The sequence below is a fragment of the Prosopis cineraria genome, unplaced genomic scaffold (assembly GCF_029017545.1).
Source record: "Prosopis cineraria cultivar Desert tree isolate PC_DT_omini unplaced genomic scaffold, ASM2901754v1 PC12, whole genome shotgun sequence".
Taxonomy (NCBI): domain Eukaryota; kingdom Viridiplantae; phylum Streptophyta; class Magnoliopsida; order Fabales; family Fabaceae; genus Prosopis; species Prosopis cineraria.
Window position 1 is genome coordinate 35,263,914 of NW_026555343.1, and position 23,070 is coordinate 35,286,983.

A 23,070-nucleotide genomic window follows, 5' to 3' on the forward strand; every position below is an offset into this window, starting at 1 on the left:
TCTCCAATTTTTCTATTGTAATTCCTCACCTTACCTTCAAATCTGCCATGGCTAATTAAATGGTGCCAAAACTCCGCCAACTATTGCAGGAACATGCTTTCGGTGCACTCCTCAACCTGGTCATTCACGATAATATCAAGACTGCAATCGGCATGTTGGGTGCTCTGCCGCAGCTACTCCACTTGCTTCAATACAAGAATGAGTGAATGAGAGGGAATGAAGGGGGGGGACGTGAGAGAGAGAGGGGGGAGACAGGTATTTTTAAAAAAATTATAAAAAAATAAAAAAATTTAAATGTGGGCCCCACTAATGGTGAAAATTGACACAATAGACAGTCATGACAGAGTCAAAAATTTTAGCAATTAAGGAATATAAATGACGTTTTCTTGACTTTAAGGGTGACTCTAATTTTTTTTGCTCAGTTCAGGGGCATTTTAGACTCTTAACCTTAAAAATATAATAAAAAAATATATAAAGTTGGTCCCCCTATTACATTTTATTATTAAAAAATATTTAAAATATTTAATAGATAATTAACGCCAAGGGCATGGAGGAAGCAAAATTCTAAGACTGAGGGATAAAATTGACCTCAAGCACTTTCTTCCCAACTCCGATTTGGGGGAAGAAAAATAAAAGAAATAAAATAGAAACAGAGATAATGAAAAGAAAAAAATTATAAAAAAAAATTATCACTCATCTATATATATATATATATATACACACAATAGAAGAATAACAAGCACATTTCTATGGATGACAAATGTCATTTCTTTAAATACTACAATTTCAGAAAGCCACATAAGATTTTACTTGCAAAATTATTTTTAATTCATAAATATAATTTATTTTTATTCCATGATTTCAATAACTTTTTAACCCATGATTTAATAATTTTCTAATCTCACGCTTTCACTTTTAGATATGGTTAGTTATTTAGTATTCTATCATTTTAATAACTTCTTTACTCTACAATTTAGTTTGTGATTTTTTTTTAATTCATGCATATAATTAAACTTAAATATGGATAGTTATTTAGATTATTCATTTCAGTAACTTCTTAACCCATGATCTAATAATTTTCTAACCTCAAAATTCATCTTTTAGATATGGTTAGCTATTTAGTATTCTATTATTTTAATAACTTTCTTACTCTATGATTTAGTTTGTAATTTTTTTAATTCGTGCATATAATTAAATTTAAATATGGATAGTTATTTAGATTATTATATCATTCTAATAACTTCTCAGATCCACGATTCACATAGAATTTGGTGAGAATATAGATATATATATATATATATAATAGATAAATAAGAAATAATTTTTCAAGTTTGACACGTATGAGTTTTTTTTAAAAATATTACAATTCTATGCTATCCACATCATCATTAATTTTTAAAACTATTTTTTCTAATTTATAAGATTGCAATTTGAAAATATAACTTCTCTCCCATGATCTCAAAATCTTAAATATAATTTCTCAACTAATTCGAAATTCAAAATTTTATTTTTAAAAATTTTATCCTTAATATTCTCTCTCATAATTTCAAATATAACTTCCCAAATATTGCCATTTTGTGAATAATTTTGAATTGATATAATAATTTTATGAATAATAATTTAAATAATTTTATTGCAAATTAAATCATATAAATAAACAAATAAAAACTGAATTATAAACGTATGAATTAATAAAATAATTACATTAAATTCTTTATATGTTATTAATTAATATAATTCTCATTTATAATTTAATTAAATATATATAATTTATGAATTAAGTAATTAACAGATAATTTCCTAACCCCACGATTCTTCTTTTTGATATGGTTAGTTATTCAGTATTCTATCATTCTAATACATTCCTTGCTCTACAATTTAATTTGTGATTTTCTTTATTCATGCATATAATTAAATTTAAATATGGATAGTTATTTAGATTATTCATTCCAGTAACTTTTTAATCCATAATCTAATAATTTTCTAACCCCACAATCCCTCTTTTAGATATGGTTAGTTATTCAATATTCTATCATTCTAATAACTTCCTTGCTCTATGATTTATTTGTGATTGTTTTAATTCATGCATATAATTAAATTTAAATATGGATAGTTATTTAGATTATTTTATCATTCTAATAACTTCTTAGCTCCATGATTCACATAGAATTTGGTGAGAATATATATATATATATATATATAATAGATAAATAAGAAACACTTTTTCAAGCTTGACATGTGAGTTTTTTTAAAATATTATAATTCTATGCTATCCACATCATTATTAATTTTTAAAAATAATTTTTTTTAATTTTTAAGATTGTAATTTGAAAATGTAACTTCTTTCCCATGATCTCAAATCTCAAATATAATTTCCCAACTAATTCACTATTTAAAATTTTATTTTTAAAAATTTTATCCTTGATATTCTCTCACATGATTTCAAACATAACTTTCCAAATATTTCCATTTCATGAATAATTTTGAATTGGTATAATAATTTTATGAATAATAATTTAAATTATTTTATTGCAAATTAAATCATATAAATAAACAAATAAAAACTGAATTAGAAACGTATGACTTAATAAAATAATTACATTAAATTCTTTATATGTTATTAATTAATATAATTCTCATTTATAATTTAATTAAATGTATATGATTTATGAATTAAGTAATTAATGGATATTAAGTTAAATTCTAATATTTAAATTAAATACAATAACAAAATTTTCTTGATATTTTAATGTGTCATCTCATGCAAACATGTCAAGGATAAAATGAAATTCTTATTTATGAAAATTATGTTATTATATTTATTTTAAATAATGCATCAATAATAATTATTAGTTAACCTTTATAAAAACAAAAATATGTTTTTTAGAAGGCTGCGCACATGACAAGTGTGTTTTTGTTGTTGAATGCTTGTTGAATGCTTCAAAGTAAAAAATTTATAACACTCTGAAAATTATATTTTTGTTTTTATAACTTTTAAAGGAAATTAGAAAAATATTCTAGAAGCGTAAAAATTGAAATATTGTCTGAGGTTTTTCTTATAAATATCCCACCCTATGTCTCCACCACACTTTTCCCACTTCTCCACGCCTTTTCTTGCTAAATGTGTAGTATTGCTTTGAGATCATGGGGTTGTCCTTTCCCTCACACGTTCTAAACTTGCATGGCATGCGAACTAGGAGAGGCATATATAAAACTTGCATCCCCACACCATGTGAGGCAAACTCATTCATTTGTAAAATTTTCAATCGTGATATTGTTCTTTCAAATTACTACAACATTTGATTGCATTTCCATTAATCGATCTCATGAGGATTAAAAGATCAAAGTGCACATTGTTCGATTGTGGTCCATTGCTCCTCATGCTGTTCCAAACAAGCCTACATCACTTAAGATGGTTTTGCAGGACGAAGCTATGTGTTGCATTCTAATGTTTTGAATATTCTATAATTCATTTAATAGATTAATTGATTCCTTATAAAACCTTATTTTTATATTTTCTACTGGCATTTTCTTTTTCAAGTGTTACATGGGTTTTATTATCTATGACTGATCTACTCATTGATGAAAAAAACACACCTTCATTTACCTCCCTCGTATATATATTACCTCATGTTTAAATGAATTGTTGAACATTCATTTATGTTAAATATATTGTATATTATATATGATGTATTTCATTTGTGTATGTTATAATTTCATGCCTATGTCTCTTTTAGTACACTCACATCCATTATATTCAGGAAATGTTTTCTACATGTATATTTAAATGAATGCATGTGTATGTGTGTTGATTGAATACTGGTGTAATTCCAGTTTAAAATATGATCGAGAACTAAATGTAGTCACTTTTTTTAATAGGAATTTGAATCTTAGTTCATCATATTATGACTTTATTTATATTGTAATTTTTTTTATTGCAATACCATCATATATTTTTAATTATTTTAAAATATACTTCTGATTATAACTTCATTTAAATAATCTCATTCAGTAATGCAAGTTGAATTAAAAATTATTATAATTCTTATAAGAGGACCCGTGTATTGTACGGGTGAAATACTAGTTGTATTTAAATAGAAGAGAAAACAAAAAAAAAAGTAAATATGGTAATAATTATAATACCCCTATATCAAAGTATATCAAGAAACTGAATTTCATACCCGAATTAAAAATTAATATATATTAATGTATACTCCTTCATTGTATCAAATACACACACACACACACAAACTCCTTCCTAATGTATACAAATATATACTTCAAGATTCAGATACAAAATATATTAATTAATATACACTCATTCCTCTCAAATTTAACATTCAAAATCAAATTCGAACTTTAAGAAGGTATTTAAAGATTACGCTAATGCCCAACTAGTTTTGAATAAATCAAAACCAAAGGTTATACTTCAAAATCAAGATTAAAAATATTTTCCATATCCTCATCCGCATGGTGGAATGTTTTTCAATTATGAGAAAAATAAAAAATCAAAGATTTGAAAAGAGAAGCATTGGGGGGGGGGGAATGAACAAATCCATCTACTGGGTACATTTGTGTGAAGAAGATAGAATCAGAAAAATAAGACAAAATAAAAAAATAGAATTGAAAAAAATGAGCAAATTAGGGGAAACATTGAAAAAAAAAATCCATTCACTAGGAGAAAATGAGCGAGGACAATAATACCAAGGAAGAATAGTGCAAGGCAATGCCGATGAGGATGCCTGGGTTGAAGAAATGGAGAGATTTTAGGGATGTTTGAAACTATTTTTATTTTATTATTTTGAGAATTGGTGTTTTGTAAAACATGTTCTGAAAACAAAAAAATAATAAAAATAGATATTTTTCTCATTTTCTCTTATTCTTCAAAATAATAATCCCAGAACACCTGAAAGTTGTTTTCATTTTTCTGTTCTTTGAAACAATATTTTATTTTTTTGTTCTTTAAAAAACATTTTGAAAACACATTATCAAACAGGTTTTTTTATTCTTTTGTTCTGGAAAACAGAAAGCTGTTCTCAAAATAGGTTGCCAAACAGGCCCTTTCTTTTTCACTTTTCTTTACTCGTCCAAATAAGTTGTTTTCTATTCAATTTTCTTCTCACTTTTTCTATCTTTCCATCCAAACTTGATTTGAATAGTTTAGAAGAGCTTTGAAAAAATTTTTAAAAAATGCTAAAAAGTATTAAATCTAGATCATTTAAAATTTATTATGATGGTTGATGACTTAAGAATTGAGACAAGAGATGTGTTTGAATTTCAGTTGTATATAATTGATTATAAAAAAATTAATTAATATGATTGATTTTGAATATAATTAATTATATTATGTGGTATATAATTGATTTATAAAATTAATTAATAAGATTGATTTTAATCAGAATTAAAAAGTAGAATTAAAATTTGAAAAGAAGTAAAATCATGATTTTGTGAAAATATATCCAATTATTTTTGATACATATTAAAATCAATTATGGATAAAAAAATCATGTTTTCCAAAAAATAATCAAACACTCATTATATATGCCAAAATCAATTATGAACAGAAAATCATGGTTTTCTTAACAATATTCAAACACTCTTATACATGCCAAAATTAATTATCAACTCAAAACTATGGTTATATGATAAGGTACTATCACTTGTGTGAACACCGTATTTTGTCCGAGCATTTTTTAAATTTAATAATAAATAATAAAAAAGTATAAAAAATAAAAATAAAATTTAATTCTTTTTAGTATTATATTTTCAAAACAAAAAAATTAAATTAATTGATAGGGCTTAATTTTATTTTAAATAATCTTTTTTAGTTAGGATTTTATTTCTTTTAGTTCATTAAAATAACCAAAAAAATATAAAAATATAAAAATAAAATTTAATCTTTTTTTTAGGATTATATTTAAAAATAATAATTTTAACAAAATAAAAAAAATCTTATTCAAACCTTTTAAAATCTCTCCTAAATTATTCCAACCATTTAAAATATTGGGAATCAATTTTTTTGATACTCAACTATTTTTAAATTTTCTTTCCTTAAATCTTTTTGTTTTCCATTTAAATATATATATATATATATATTAAAATTAGACTTTTCTTTCTCTCCCTTAATCTAATTAATAATAAAAAAAGAAGAAAAAAAGCATTAAAACAAAGAATGGCTGTAAAAAAGGGACATGCACGCACGAAGCTTGAGCACAGAGCAAGCAAACACAGTAGCAGACTAAGGAGAAGCAAACGTGCATAGCGAACACACGAATACCAGACGCTACAGAAAGAAAAGGAAAGGAAGCAGAAGCATACAGGAAAAGACAGAACAAAAAAAAAGAAAGGAATCACACACACAGAGCCAAAAGACTCAAACCTTTTCGGCAAGATCAAAGGAGACATGACAGAACAAAAAAAAGGGAAGCGCACACACACACACAGCCACAGTCGGACGAGAGAAGCACTTGAAAAGGCAGAGCCTGCCAGGCACGTGAAAGAACGAAGAGCAGAGCATGTTTTCGGCCACACGAAAGGTAAGTTGTTTTGTTTTTCCTTCTTTTGGTTTTGAATATAAGAGAGGGCACGAGAGACTGAGGAGAGGAGAGCTGATTCTGGGCAAAGAGCTTTTTTTCTTCTAAAGAGAGGGAGAGATGGAAAAAAATAAAGACGAAGAGGAGAAAGAGAGAAGATAGAAACTGGTCAAGAAACAGAGAGAAAAGAAAAGAGAGACTAAAAGAAGAGGGAAGCATGCATACGCATGCATCAGGCCTTGGAGCAGAAGAGGCTAAGATCAGAAGAGAGAACGAGAATGACAAAGAAAACAGCACGAGAAGCTTGGATAGAGACAGAGATCACGAGGAGCAGAGACGAAGAAGGACTAGAGACGAAGAGAAGAGGGAAGAGACCAAGAAGGTGAGGAGAGTCTGGAGAAAAAAATAATGAGGAGGACGAGCAAGATGGAGAAGAGACGGGGAAAAAGAAGAGAGAGACCGAGAGGGAGAAATAAGGAAAGAAAAACAAAGCATCAAAACGCAGCACGCATGCAACTTTTTATACACTAAGTGACACCGAGAGAGAGAGAGAGAGAAAGCAGTGACCGAGTGTAGGAGATAGAGACAGAGGAACGAGAAACAGAGCAGAAAAAAGAGGAAAGGGAGAGACTGAAAAAATGAACGAGAAATAGAGCAAAAAAAGAGGAGAGGGAGAGACTGAAAACTAGACGAAAAAAACAGAGTACCAAGGATCACACAACATAGATGAAGAACAGAGAAAGCAAAGAGAAAAAAAGGAAACGAAAAAAGGGGCTAGACATGCATGAAAAAAAAGAGAGGAGGGTAGCTTCAGTGATGAAAAGAGCTAACCGAAAGAGAAAAAGAGAGGACTCGTGATTTTGGCTCCGGATTTTTGAGATGGAAATGAACTGAGAGAAGAAGATGAAAATGATGAAGAAGGAGGAGGAGAGAGAAGCTAATGGATTAGATGGAAGGTGAAGATGAAAGGTGATGACATGGAGAGTAATGGCTCAGTATCAAACGGGTAATAATTTTACTTGTTCATTCTTCAAAGCTTAATCTGTGGGATTAATAGAGTAATTAGGAAATTTCAAAATTTATATAGATCACATGATTTATTTTATGTGGCATTGTACCAAGTTATGCATTTTGAGATTCTCCTTGTCCTTTTGCATGTTTTAGGCTATCATTGAAATTATTTCTGACTATAAGCTTCACAATTATTTGTTGGTTGTAAAATTCTTAATAAATAATATTTAAATCTATTTACAGTGTGAGATTTCAAGAATTCCTACAGACATTTAAATTTAAAATAATCCTATATCATGAAAATTAATAAGATTTTGCAGGTATGAGGATCAATTTTGTATAATAATATGGGTTCCAAAGAATCATCATCAAAATTAATTATAATCAATAAAATATTTAAGTCTCATGAGAGATTTCAAGAATCTTCGTAAGAACTTAAATTAATTACATTATCGTGTGGAATAATAAGTCCTTACAGATAAAGTATTTCTCAATTTTTATGATAAATAAATGATTTTTGTAAATAATAATATAATACACAATTTAGAAAAATTAATTAGTCAACTTAATGCATTTAAATGGTAATTATATTTACCGATTATATCTTTTAATCATGTGAGATTTTTAAATTTTGATAGATTTTTAAGATAATCGTATTATTGTATGAGTCAATAAGACTTTACAGATATAACGATTAAGTTTTTTAATATATATATATATATATAAATTATACACTCAAAAATATAAATAAATTTAATTTTTTTATCGTGAGAGATTTTGAAATATCCACAGATATTTAGATTGATTGCATTATTGTATGAGTCAATAAGGCTTTGCAGGAACTGTGATTAAATTTCCAATCATAAAACATAAAAAAACAAATTTTAAACCCTTTTCTTTTTCAAAAATTCAAAAAATTGAGAAATAATTAAAATTAAATTACTTTTTGTAAGTTAAAACACACATATCAAGATTTTAAAAATTGTTTTATTTGCAAATTGGTGAATTATTTCTAATTAATTTCTCTTCAAAAAATATATTGTTACCAACAATTTTAAAGCCCAAACTACGTGGACTTTGATCCCTATCACAGGGTACGTAGGCTTTAGAGTCAGATTCTGAGTCAAGTCCTCCCTGTAAATAAATAAATATTTCTCACTTAATTCTTATCATTTTTATGTCAAACACATGAATATAAAAAGAATAATTAAAATAATTTTAAAATCATATTAACATAGCACAACAAACTTTAGATAACCGTTCTCACGAACAGGTGTTGTGGGGTGCCTAACACCTTCCCTACACTCAACCGACTTCTAAACCTATTCTCTGATTTCGCAGACCGTCCTTATCCACCTTTAAACAGTTTTTCGAGGTTTTTCTCAAAATCTTGGTAGCGACTCCCATTTCCTCGGTCTTCCTTTCGAAAGCCGGAACCTCCATTCTCGCGCTGTCCGCGTCGCATTTTCAGGTGCGACAACTTGTTTTTCAATTCATATTTTCAATTTTACTTTTTTAAAAATTTATTCAAAAATCATATAAATTATTTTACAAATCATGGACATGTTTGACCACCTGTTATGAAAAATTTTTTTTATTCTTCAGAACAACAAAATAAAAAGATCTATTTAGTAACATGTTTTTAAAAAACTATTTTGGAGAACAAAAAATAAAATATTATTTTAAAGAGTAGAAAAATAAAAATATTTTTTAAATGTTTGGGGATTATTATTTTAAAGAATAAAAGAGAATAAGAAAAACACCTAGTTTTATTATTATTTTTAAACATGTTCTACAAAATATCAGTTCTTAAAATAATAAAATAAAAATAATTTTAAACAAGTCCCATATTTTTGAGTTTATAATTGATTTTGATATATATAAAGGTGTTTGAATTTTTTTTAAAATATATGGTTTTGGGTTTAAAACTGATTTTGGCATGTGCAATTAATGCTTGAATATTTAAAAATAAAACATGATTTTAGGTGTATAATTAATTTTAATTTAATATGTCATAGGTGTGTTTTGTTATATTTTCACAAAAATCCATAATTTTAACCACTGAAATTGATCAATAAGATTATCCAAACTGGTATAAGCATTGATCCGCGTGAATGCAGAGACAGGACTCCTTACCCTTCGCTCCACTCTCTCATCAAAATCTGTCAACTCACTCCTATAATCGTCGTCGAAGAAGACGGGTTTGAATCCTCTCAGCATCCCTCAGCGTCTCAGTTTTGGCCCTTGGATCTGTATTCAATATTTCATACTTTGCCACATCATCCTATATTAAAACAATTTAATTTAAAAAATAATTCTTTCCTTAAATGTTTTTTCCATTTTTTATTTTCAAAACTTACTTCAAAAAATGACTTTGTATATTTTTGTGCAGGACCTACAGTTTAAGTTATTTAAATTCTAGCTTAACATATTTAATAAAAAATCTACAGAGTAAGCCTATAGTATTTAAATTTTGATCTGACTTATTTAAGTAAAGACCTACAGTTTAATTTTTTCAAACTCTGGCCTGACCTACATAATAAAAATATGCCTAAAAAATTTAAAAAAATTTTAGAACAAAGTCAAGCCAAAATTTGAATGCTTATTTTGTAGATTTTTTTAAATAAATTTTTATTAAATAGATTAGGCCAGAATTTAAATAAGCCAGTAAGTTTCTTTACAAAAATCTGTAAAATAAATTTTTAGAATAAGTTTTGAAAATAGAAAATAAAAAAATCTAAAGAAAAAATTATTTTTGAAAAAATTAAATTATTTTAATATAAAATGATGTGGTAAGATATTAAATATTGGATTACAGATCTAGGGGGCAAAACTGAGCCGCCGAGGGACGCTGTGAAACAAGGCCGCTGAGAGGATCCACATCCCGACTCGTTGACTTCCGGTAATCCTACTTTGCTTTGGGAGAGATTATATTTCTCTGATTCGTTATAGCATGCTTTTCCAGTACTTGTTATCAGTTGGGTGAACCTCTTTACCTTCCATTACGGCTGGCATATGTGAAATATTTTCCAACTCGCGAAGAATTTGAAAGTACTGGGAAACTAATCTCAGTTCTCTAGACGATGGATGATCAAGTGCTAGTTTATTTTAACGGAAAAGAAACATATTCCAAACGATTTTGGTGTATGATGCATTAGGAATAGTACTAGTCATGGCCATGAAAGATGAGGATGGGGAATTTCATTTTCACATCATACTATCTCGTCTGTTCACTTGAGGAATTTGCTGAATTATGAACACGAGCTGATATCAGGTGCCAAACCTTTTTTTTTTTTTTTTTGTAAATGTGGGTTTTGGTTTTCGCAAGAGTATTTACGATCTTAAGTCCATTATTTTCTTAATAAGCCAGTAGTTTCTATTGACTTGTTTAAAAGTGCCTGATCAATTTATATGTTTGCTTTTAAAGCTTGATTTCATTTAATTGGTCAAATTTCGGTACCTTCTCTGATTTGGATTGAATAGGTTCGATCATTGGAAATCTCCTCAAGGTGCAGACCCTACTATGGATACACATGATTGGAGGGCTCAGCTGCTGCCTCATATTCGCCAAATAAAAGTCAATGAAATGTAGGCCCAAATTCTCCATTTAATTAATAAGATGATCTGTTTGCTCCAAAAAAATATCATAATAAGATGATCTGAGTAGTATCTGCTTCCACCTGTCAATTCTGTTAACTATCAACGTTATCATAACATCCCCCTTGTTTGTTATGGAGGATTAAATTTATTTCATCGCTAAAAAATAACATATATCAATTTAATCACGGAAGATATATCATTATCCACGGGAAAGGAGCTATCTTGGGAATTAACTAGGAATTTGGAACATTTCTCGTTTAGTCTTTTTAGTGGATTTGGGAGAAGGAAGAAGCTTATGATTGTCAGGTGCCAGGATGATGACTCAAGTCTTTCACAGCCTACTCCAGATGATAGTCTGTTTTCCTAGCATTTCTTTTCCCAGAAAAAAAAATGAAGGGGCTGGACTTTTACGTAATGATCATGCTTTTTCAGTTAAGCATTGTTTTTCCTCAACATCTTGATGCCATATTTTTGTAAAACCATTCTTCATTTTGTAGAATGATTAAATTAAAGACGCCTATGTCTCATGCTGATGATGATGAATTGATTGAAGTTCAAAAAATTGCTCAAAGTTTTGAGCAGAAGACTTATGCTGGTGCAGCAAACGAGGTACACCAATACTGTGTAATCTCTGTTATTTTAATAATTTATGTTCATCCATGCTGATGGATGAATCTTGGATGGATTTGGGGGGTGTTTCTTCCTCCTAGCTTTGGAATTTTCATGTCATTGCTTGTAACTTCTGTCCCTCACCCCATACCTCCAAACGTAAAACACTGTTTTAACAGGTTCATTTTTTAGCAGCGGGCCACTTTTTTACCCTGTCATGATTTCTGTGGTGCTAATTTCTCATATTTCCTAATTCCAGGAGGATTATTTACAGAGAATATCTTCAATGATGCAGTTAATTGATAGTTATCATAATCGTAAGTCCCAGAACATCAAGATCAATATTATGCCATCAGATTCATTTACTGACCCACTTTAGCTTTTGGAAGTTTTTAACTCTTAAGACCTCTAACACAATGTGTCGGATGAATGCTTTCAGGGTTTACTCAGACAGTATGCGTAGTTATTCAGCCATTTTTTTTCTCTAACAAATATTCAACTTGCTGCTATTATATATAGAAAGTTTGCTAAGTTATATGATATTTTCCATTAATTTTAATCTCAAACAATATCTTATGTCTTTAATTTGAATACCATCCAAATTTTGTACATCTGCAATGTAATTTTTTCTTTGACAGAAGTGCTTTTCTGTTATAATAACTTATTACAGTTTTGATTTGATATATAGTTTAATTGTATCCGTTGCGAATCTATAATATCTATTTATGTTATTTTTATTGTCTTATGCGCATGTAACTATGCTACTGATGTCTTTTCATCTCCAGTCAGATTGGATTTATATAATCTGTTATTAATAACTCTGTGTACAATTTTGAGTATAAATAATTGGACGCTTGCTCATGTTGGATACTCTTTCACAGTTTGGAGGGCTCAGCTGCAACCTGATAGTCGCGAAAGAATCATCAACAAAATGTATATATATTTATTTTTTTTGTTGATTTACTTTGGTCATATGGCATGGTGGGGAAAGAAATCATATACCTTGCTTTGTTAGAGTTCCATCGTCTGTCACGAGGAATTATAATTAGACAAATCATTCTCTTTTGATATTCTTTACTTCTCACCGGGGGAAAAAATGTTCTTGTTGTGTAGCAATTCCTCAATAACTTATTCAAGGTCAACATTACACATTTATTGGCCAGGTGATTGCAGTTAAGTCTAGCTGACAAATGTGACATTAGAGTTTGTCAATCTCGATTTTTTTTAATTTAATATTGTTTAAGGAGTCCCTACACAGGGGCCCTTTGAGTGGGATATTTAGGTGGTTACTTATTATGCTTATAAGTATGTGTTTTTCAGTTATATTGTCCTTTTGGTTTGGTTTATTTAGAGGATTATCTTATTGTATGCTTTTGTATTGTGGAGAGGAAAGCATTTTTTAAGATGCAAAAGAGATCATCCCTTCCAATTAGGATATTCATTTTATACCATCCATGTATAGCTCAACTGAGCTTGATGAGTCCATGCTATGGCTTTTGTTGTTTTTATGGTCTTTTGAATATGAAATTACACATGAAAGCACATATTTGTAGAAAGGGGAAATGATATTTGATTCTGTCATCATCCATATTTCTATTGAAAAACTAAATTCTGTGAATCTTTATCTTTATATATTGTAATTGCTTTCTAAATGGAACTGTAGTTCTACAGTACCATTTTGACATTTTTTTTTAAAAAAATTTACATAGTTAGGAGAACTGGGAGTTTTGGGGTCTACATTAAAAATATGTAGGTGTGGGTCATGTGGGCCATACTAAAGAAATAAACATACAAAATTTTTTAATATGTATCCCTCCCGAACTATATATATGGCATTTTTTAAAGGGTTACTTGATCTGAAAATTAAAGCTTTAGTATATTTTTTTTTTTTTTCAGCTATACCCTTATTTTACGCTGACTTTGATCCCTATTATGGGGCTCCTTTTAGAAGAATTTGTTGGTTCTTAGCATAAGGTACTTGATGAGGTATTAATTATATTTTTATAATATTACCCTAATTTTAACTCATTAACTATGAGAGAAGATGTAATGCAAATTTTTTAAAAAAAAAATTCATTTAAAATTTTATAGCACTTATGTCTATTCTTTTTTTTTTTCCCTTTAATCGAAGTCATTAAAACATCTCCATTCTATTCACATTCATTTCTCTCAAATCAAGGAGAGAATTAATGCCCTGTCCATCGCATGGCGTAATATCTAGTTTCTTTTGGAAAATGTGAAGGGCATGAACGGTGCCTTGTGATCATGCTTGTTATTTGGAGGACTGTCTGATGCTATATGCTTCCCTATGAGTTATAGTAATTAAACTGGTGTTATTCACCTTATAGATTGGAAACATTAGGAAGACATCTTCCTGTTTCTGGCCAAGATGGATTAGATGAACTTCGTAAAATTGCTGCAAGATTTGAGGAGAAGGTTTATAATGCAGCAACAAGTCAGGTAGAGTCATCACAGTTCTAAGGAGATGAATTATGATATTTTGTCTTGTACAATATCATGGATTGCCATGATTTCTTGCATCTCATGCGTTTCCTAATTTCAGTCTGATTATCGTCGGAAAATATCCTTGAAGATGCTGACAATGGAAGCTAAATGCCAGAACACCATAGCAAACCCAAACCCTATGCCATCAAACTTCGGTGACAACAGGGATGGTCCTTCAGATACAGGTATTGTCATTCAAAGGCTTTGCTGGAGATAACATATGCAAAGTGATAAACTGATAGTACTTTGATCTGTATGCTTTAAGATTGTCTTGAAAGGATACACATTTTTTTAATGTTATTTGTGGTAAAAAGTAAATCAAGTTTTTCCATTGGCGAATAGGTTCTGCTTGGGAGGTTCAAGTGCTGGAAAGGGAGGTGATATGATCAGAGGGAGAAAGAGAAATGCTTGAGTAAGACAATATGTAATAAAAAGGAAGCAATCACAGTGACTAATTGACCTTGTCATCTATTGATAGCTCTTTTGTTATGATACTCATTTCCTCAAACCATTGCAAATGATGCGGACTAAATGTTTGTGATGACAATATGTTATTTGGATTCAAGTGTTTTCTGTATCTGTAGTGTACGGTTATGCAATATTGTCTTATAAGGCCTCTGGCGTAACGTGAAGGAATGTGCTCGAAGAAGATTTGGAGTGACTTCTCTAGACCCAGAAAGAAAGATTTTTTTTTTTTTAATTCCAGAAAGAATTTTGTTGTGCTGATGTTTTCCTTCTCAACTTTGAACTTTTTAACCACCTCTGTCAAGTTGGAATAAATAGGTGGTGAAAAAAAGCTTCTATCAAGCATAAATGATGCCAATGGCCTTTTAACCTAGTAGCATGGAAGTTTTTTTTGGTAAATGAGACGTTGTGCATTCAGTCTCACTTGTAAACTCAAATTATTAGTACCTTTTCTTTTAATTCAAAAAAAAAAGCATAAACAAGGACAGAATGAAGTCATATTTATTATAGGTTATTGATTTTTATGCAAAGGATTGTTTGGATATTAAAGAAACCACGAGTTTTTATTCATAATTGATTTTAGTATGTATGATGGGTGTTATATGTTTTTAAGAAGGATTTACATCCTCTAAAATTGATATTAATGAATTTGTGTGAAGTTTTTCTTTTTTTTTTTGGTATTTTCTCTCATTTTTCTATAAGACATAAAATCTTCTCTCTCATTTTTAAAAATGTAAACTTACATGAAATTTAATCTTAAAGGATGCATTCATTTTTTTTAAATAATGATTTTGGATTCATAAAGGGATATTTAAATATATTTTTATAATATTATGGTTTTGTCTAACTTTTAATGTCACAAAAATAAAATCAATTATATTTAAAATTATTTTAATAGTATTAAAATTGGCAGTTAAAACTGCTTTGCAATGAGTAATAATAAATCGGTTGAACCGAAAAGGCGGGGACACGTCGTCATTTCGTGCCTATGTGGCGCTGCAAGTATTGCCTCGCGGCTTCCCTCTCAAGTCTCATCCCTCACTCTGCCAGTCGCTCATGCTCTCGCCCTCTGTTCGCTCGGCGCTTCGATCATCAGAAAAGCTCCGTCGACTTCTTTCCTGAGAAGAGTATACAGGATATCCAATAGTATTTTGAGTGAGCTCATTGCTTTTCACTGAAGATTTGTCAGTTTTTCCCCTCCTAATGTAGATAATGAATACATGATCAAGTTTGAGCCGCTGGAAGACCGCAAGATTTTACTCCGTCTTGATATGTAGTAGGGCCATTATGGCCCTGACCTTTGATCTTTTGGTTTCTTTTAGCCTTTTGCCTTCCCATTGTATTCAAAAAAGGAAAGGGGAAAAAAATATTTGTCATCTTATTTTATGGAAGAAAGGATTTTGAAAGGGTTTTATAAGGGTGCTCAATTTTGAACAGAGGAAAGGTATTGAAGATGTAATTTGCTAAAATATAGTAAATTGTTGAAGGCCAGCATATTTTGATAGAAATGTTTGGGTCCATAACATCTAGGCCGTACCTTTACTGTCTATTAATTTCAATAACAAACTACTCCCTCCACTTACAGTCATAAGTCACTCTCTAGATGTAATTGATGATCCTTTTTATGGATCATTCTTTGTTTAAAAAAATGAGGATTATTTATTACTCTCTTCTAATTTTATCCTTTTGTAATTTTCTCTGAGTAGATTAAAAGGTTCTGTATGAGAAACAACGTGATTTTAAAGATGATGCGGTAATAAGGATAAATTAAGAAATTTTTTTCTTTTTCAAATAATATTGATAATTTAAGTACCTCACTCAACTAAGGATTGGGGGGACTATTTTATAATTGATTTTTTTTACCAAACTATTTTATAATTGATTTGACTGCATTCAAAATTTTTAGCCTTGGTGTTTTTAAGATGTGAAGATAAAACGTGTAATTGATTCTTGATGACTGGCTTGGTTTAGTGGCAATGGATATATGCATGACAGTAATTTCCAATTTTCTGTCGATTGCCTTTGTATTGACATATCTACACGTGCCATTCCCTTTTATATTTTTCTTTATACATGTCTGACTTGATTTAATTGAACTAGTTTTGTGATTTGAGTAAATTTATATTTGATAGGTACCAATAATTGAAGACTTGCACTAGGTGGAGCGCTAACTATGGATCAAATTGATTGAAGAAATGAATTGCAGCCTCACTCCTGTAGAAGATCTGTTAAACAAATGTAGGCCTAATTCTCTTTTTGTATTACTTTGATAATCTCAAAAGCTTTTGCTTTGGTTCTATAGTTGCTGTAAAATGGAAATGCTGCCATCAAACAGCCCATGTGTATTTTGTAAAATTAATCTAATAATAAAATGTTCATTATTGGTGAAGGAGCTATAGTAGACTGGTGATGTCATTGTACACAATTCGATACTTATAATGCTATTGGTTATGTATTTTTTATGTATCTTTTAAAATAAAAGTTGAAAGAAAAGAGAAAATTGAAGTTGCATATTAGTAACGTATTTTCATTTCAGGCATAGTTATTAATAGCACTATAGTAGCTCATTGCAATGGAACCTGGTGCTTGACCACTTGTCTTGCACGGCAACTTTCATATAGCTCTTATGTAGCTATGCTATATGAGCTACTTGAGTTGCCGTAATTTTATAATGCAATATAACCATTTTGATAAAGATGAATTGCAAGAACTTGGAAAAATTTGCCCATTGTAACGAGCAGAAGATTTTTACTATGCTCATATTTTGAATCTTGAAATTATCATTATCATTCATGTCACCTATGTGGACAAATTGAATGTAGAAGACTCAGGGTGTAATGAGGTATCCCTTTGTTATGTTTCTGTGTTGTATTAATCGGTTTTCACTTCATAGATTTCCTTAAACTTATTTCTTTTATTTTTCCAATTTTAGTTGGATTATTTGCAGTAAATAAGAACGAAGGCAATTTTGTGCCACGCGTCGTAGTTTATGGTTGGTCTGCCGTGGCGCATGCATGGCAACATGCCTAGAAGAGGCTCTCAGTGCCATGTGCCGTAATGTATTGTGCGTCCGCTGTGGCACATGGTCAAATTTTTGTAGTATTAAATCGTGAATATGAAGTGAAAAAAAAAAGAGAAAATAAAAGAAAACAAGAGAGTGGCGAAAAAAGCTGAGCTAGAGCTTGAAAAAATTATTATTGGGAGTAAATTAGAACTTATAAACACTAAAGGTAAACTTTCTTACTTAAATCTCCTCTCTTCTTCCATTTTCTTAATGGTAGAGATTAGAGTTTAATTCATAATGGTGATTTTTGGTCTATAAAAATTATGGGCCCAAAACCATTGGCTTAAATAGAGTTAATGTGAGTAGATTGAGCTAAGTAAACTTGATGTTTATGATTTTATGATAATTGATGGTTGAAAGACATTAAATGTCAGAAATTTCCATAAGTTTGGTGGTTGGGAATAATGTGGCTTCATTATTGCCCATTTAAGAGCTCAATGTTATTAATAAGAGTTAAAAGAAGCTAAGAAGCCTTATGAGTACTTCTACATAAGTCTAGAATAAATCTTGAGTATTAAGAAATAATGAAATATTAGTGAAAAATAGCTCTAATGGATATTGATGTTTTGCATGGTAAATGCTTATAGTGTAACTACCATTGGCACCATTCAAGCTTCTTGGAAGCTTCGGGAGTGAATAGTTAAGGGGTGAAACCTTTAACCTCTCAAAAGTTTGAGGTAACTGAGGAAATTTTATTTTATACTTGTATGTATGTATTAGTTTATTGACTTATGATTTATCATTGGATTGTATAAAATAAAAAGAAATGCAAGTATGGCTTAAATTGTGAAGAAATCCACTAGACCAAATTTGTAAGTTTTATTCCTTGTGATGCAAAATTTTCCTTGAGAATAATAGTGATGGATTTTCATATTAATGTTCATTGATAGTTTAATGATTTTGCAAATTGAAGGGTAAAATGAGTCTTTGTTCAAGAGAAGTTCAATGATGTTTTAAAATAGGAAAGTTCAATGATTTTAAAAGTGTGAGGTATAATGATTGTGAATTGAAAGTTTAACGACTTGTTTGGTTTTGAAGTTCCATGAAATGTGTTTGAGAAGTCCAATAATTGTGTAATGATGAAGTTCAATGAAAATTGATAATGTGAAGTTCTATGAATTGTATATGTATGAACTATAGTGTGAATGTGCATTGCATGATCTTGAAAGGCGAGAGTTTGCTTAGGAAGCAGAGTAGATGATAAAATTCACATGGTAAGGTCCCATCCATGTGATGGTGTGCTTGGATTGATTCTATCCATATTGTTCCACTTGTTCAACGAGGAACTGTCTTATTAGTTTAAAGAGGAACTTGAACCTAACTAGCTATCCACCGGTTCAATGAAGAAGCTAGTCTTGGGTGTATGACACCTCATAATATGAAAAATAGGAGAAACCATGATCCATAAGTAAGTTGGGTACGCCTTGGCTGGGTAATCTCCTCACAAGTGTTTAGACTAGAGAAGTCAAAGAATATAGACTATCCCATTGAGTTATAGCCCACGGTTTCGTGTCAGAGGAATAAGAAGGATACGGGGGAGGTGTGATCATGCATATAGTGAGTAAAGGCACTTGTTGTCTATATTGAGTCCATAATGATGACATTTTAAGTTGAGTATTGATTTCTGCTATTATACTTGTCAATGATTTGCGTGATCAACTCTATTTATATAAAAAGTGATAAAAGCATTATTTTCCAAGTAGATGCTATTATGTGAGTTGAATTGTGAATTGCTAATTTCAATTGTCTCACATGGGTTAAAGTATTAATACTAACTGCCACTTGCATTTAAACTAATTGATATGCATTAGTATAGGCTAGTCGGACCTTGTTATTGAGTAATTATACTCACCCTATTATTTTTAATATTACAGAGAATAGCTCAAGAAGTGTGGGTAGAGGAAAATACCCTGAGACTTAGGATCATGATCCATTTATAATAGGCCTCCTTATTTTAGGTAACCTATGTGTATGACAATTTCAATTGTCAACTAGGATTTCCCTTTTTATTATTTACTTACATTAAGTAAAATGTAAATTGTAATGGTATTTTAGGCCTTAGGGAGAGAGTTGATTATTATGTATTATGATGATAGAGCCAAAATACTAATGTAAGTGATGGTAGAGGATATATGTGATGATCTGAGAAATCTTGATGAAAATAATGGTAAACTCTCCTTTCTATGTTTTTGAGTTTAAGGGGTTGAGTAGTGAAAATTTGATCTAAAAATATTCCTTGTGCTATAGTGCATTGCACGAGTTAGTTTTGATGAATTGTATATGGTCATATTGTTGTTGGTGGCTTATGATCCTTGGTATTTAGTTTGGATACTTGAGAATGTGAAATTTGTCGTAATAGCATAAGTTTTGAAAATGGTGTGCAATTCTTGTTTTAAAAAGAATTTGAGTCTGAGACCAATGTCATTAGTTAGAGTCCGAAGAGAGCTTTTTGTAGACTTCTAGTTCACGTCAATCGAAAGTCAGACAGAGTTTTGGGATGCATTTGAAGTTGGCCTTAAAGCTGTCAGATTGACAATAGAAATTCATTGTCAAAATTCATGTAATTGTGCCGCAATGTATGGTGTCACAAGCTGCGACGCACGTCACAGAGGCGAACACGCCACGACGCAGGTTCAACGAGCCGCAACGCACGCCTTAAAATTTTTTAAAATTTTTATTGTTTCAAATTCTTACACCAATGTACTCACTTATGCAATGACCCCTTACTTTCACGTTTTTGCAAGCTTTGATTTGTGTCATTGCAAGACTTAAAATGATTTTAGTTTTATAAACTTAGGGTCCCCATTTTGTTAACCAATGAGAATTCTATATTTTATGATTTCATTTGTTTCATTTTCCTAATTACTTGAAACTTGGGTTTAATTTTGGGATTAGAAGGAGGAGGATATTACAAAAGTAATTATGTGTTAATGAGAAGTAAATTTTGAGATAAGTGATAATAATGTTGAGCAAATGATGAGAACACATACTTGGGTAGCGCACGATCGTGAGCCCAACGTGATCATTGTATAATTAAAATGTGAAAATAAGTGAGTATTGATTATGGCATGATTAATGGAGTTCGCCTAGGAATTGAGAGTAGAGAAAATTCATATGGTATTTAGGCTGCCCTCCGATACACGCGGGTATAGTCTTGTCCCATAGTTTGTCGAGAAACTATCCCATAATTTGTCGAGGGACTAGAACCTAACTATCTCCACCGGTTCAACGGAAAGAATAGCATAGGGTATGAGACACCCCAGGGATTTGAGAATAGAGGAAGCCATAGTCTAAGAGTGAGTCCTATAATCTTTGGTTGGATCACACCTCACGATTGGTAAGCTTAGGTAGTCTAGTCACACGGACAGAGCCCTAATCAGTGTTATAGCTCACGATTTCAGTATGAGAAAATAAAGAGGATATAAAGTTAGTTGATCATTACCTAAGTAAGTATATGGTGTGTTACACATGTTAAGTAGTGGCAAGTTGTATGAATAATGGGTCATGTCACATATTTGAGAATATGGTGACAATGTACCTAGTTTATTAAAGATAAAGAACTTATTTAATGATAAGTGACAAATTATGATATATGTGAGCTTGTTTGCATACTTGACTTTTCTTAAGCATATATTTTATAATTGATATATAACTTCATAAGGTAAGTTTAACCTTGGTTACTAAGTGACTAGACTCACCCCTTTTATTTAACATTTTTCAGGTTCTAGCTCTGTTATTGAGAGGGAGAAGGCTAAAGAGGTGAGAAATTAGTATGTTCCTACTATATGTCTTTAGTTTAGATTTAATTGTGTAATAGTATATGATTTTTTAATTCTAGAATGCATGCCATCACACTTGCACTATTTTATTGTTGGAAATGTTAGATTTGTATTTTAGGCCCTTAGTCTTTGTGTATGTTGATATATATATATATATATATATAGGGTTAAAATACTAGTGCAAGTGCAGAAATAATGATTTGAACATATTTTGAATGATTTAGGTAAGATGCAATGACAAGTTATCTCCCCCTCTATTTTTGGTAAAGTGGGGTTGAGGAGTGAATTTTTATTATATTGTTGTTTCAGTGCTTGTGACGTGTTGTACTAGTAGTCTTAGGTCTATTGAACATAGTTCAGGTGTTAGGAAAAACTTTTGACACTTGTTGAGGGTTTTGGACACCAATTTTTGTGTGAAAGTTGTGAAAAGTGGTTGAAATGTGTTTGGGTGTCCAACTTCCTAGTGTGACTTGTTTTGGAAGTAAACCCTTGCCATTAACTAGTTCATATAAAGAGCTTTTTGTAGACATCTAGATCACATCATTCGAACAACAAACGGAGAATCAAGGTGCGTCAGAAGTTCCCTAATTCTGTTGTCAAATGACAGTAGAATCAATTGAAATTTCGAGCAACAAGCCGCGGCGCATGGCACCGAAGCCGCGGCGCATGGCACCGAGAGTAACATGCTGCAGCACAGCGTGCGTGAGTTGCGATGCATTGCCTTGTTTCACAACACATGTCTTGTTTTTCAACCATTTTTAACTTCTTTCACTCTTCTAAAGTATCCTATGCTTTTATAACTTATTTTTACTCTGATAGGAACCTTAAATTTGTTCAATTCTAACTTAAGGGGGAGTATGGGAAGTTAATAAATATTGGGCCTAGTCTATTTTGTCTGTTAGCCTGAGTTTTGTTTTAGGCCTTTATTTTCTTGATTTTCTTTTATGTTCGAACTATATATATCAGTTAGGTGAGTCAAATTGTAACGTATGTTTTGCATTTGTTCGAGCCTAAATGCCAATAATGAATTATTCAATTTAGTTATACTCTAAATTAATCCCCCTATGAGACTGCTTGAGCTAAAATGCTTTATTGCTTTTTTGAGGTCTTTAGTGGTGTTTGTCTCCAACAATAACTTACAAGGACCCATGTCAATGATTTTCCCATACTAGGATCCCTCGAACAAAACTTTCTTTTTATCACTGGTGGTTCTTCAATCTAATCACAACAAAAATTGCTAAAAAGCAAACAGAATCAAGAACTCATGTTTGAATTTGTTTGAAAGGTCTATATTTGTTAAAATTGGAAGAGAAAAATGCAGAAGATAGTGCCATTGCATCTGAATGCTTCTTCAGTCTCTCTCTCTCTCTCTCTCTCATGCCACCTAAGAAACAAAAAATGAAGAAAAGAAGAGAAAAGATGCCACATGGACATACCAGCTTAGAGGATTATTCGTTAACATTGAGCAACATTGCTATGTTTTTAAAATATTAAGGAAACATTG

The 23,070-nt window shown here is 30.5% G+C and overlaps 1 protein-coding gene across 1 annotated transcript; it reads left to right on the top strand.

The window, feature by feature from the left end:
* The first annotated feature begins 10,314 nt into the window (after window positions 1–10,314).
* LOC129288143 (mediator of RNA polymerase II transcription subunit 15a-like) lies at window positions 10,315–14,835 on the top strand. Its single transcript, XM_054924545.1, has 8 exons — window positions 10,315–10,446; window positions 11,028–11,132; window positions 11,642–11,753; window positions 12,013–12,070; window positions 12,635–12,686; window positions 14,102–14,213; window positions 14,317–14,443; window positions 14,601–14,835. The coding sequence occupies exons 2-8, from the start codon at window positions 11,068–11,070 to the stop codon at window positions 14,642–14,644; spliced, it is 570 nt and encodes a 189-aa protein (XP_054780520.1). The 5' UTR covers window positions 10,315–10,446; window positions 11,028–11,067; the 3' UTR covers window positions 14,645–14,835.
* Window positions 14,836–23,070: the final 8,235 nt, after the last annotated feature.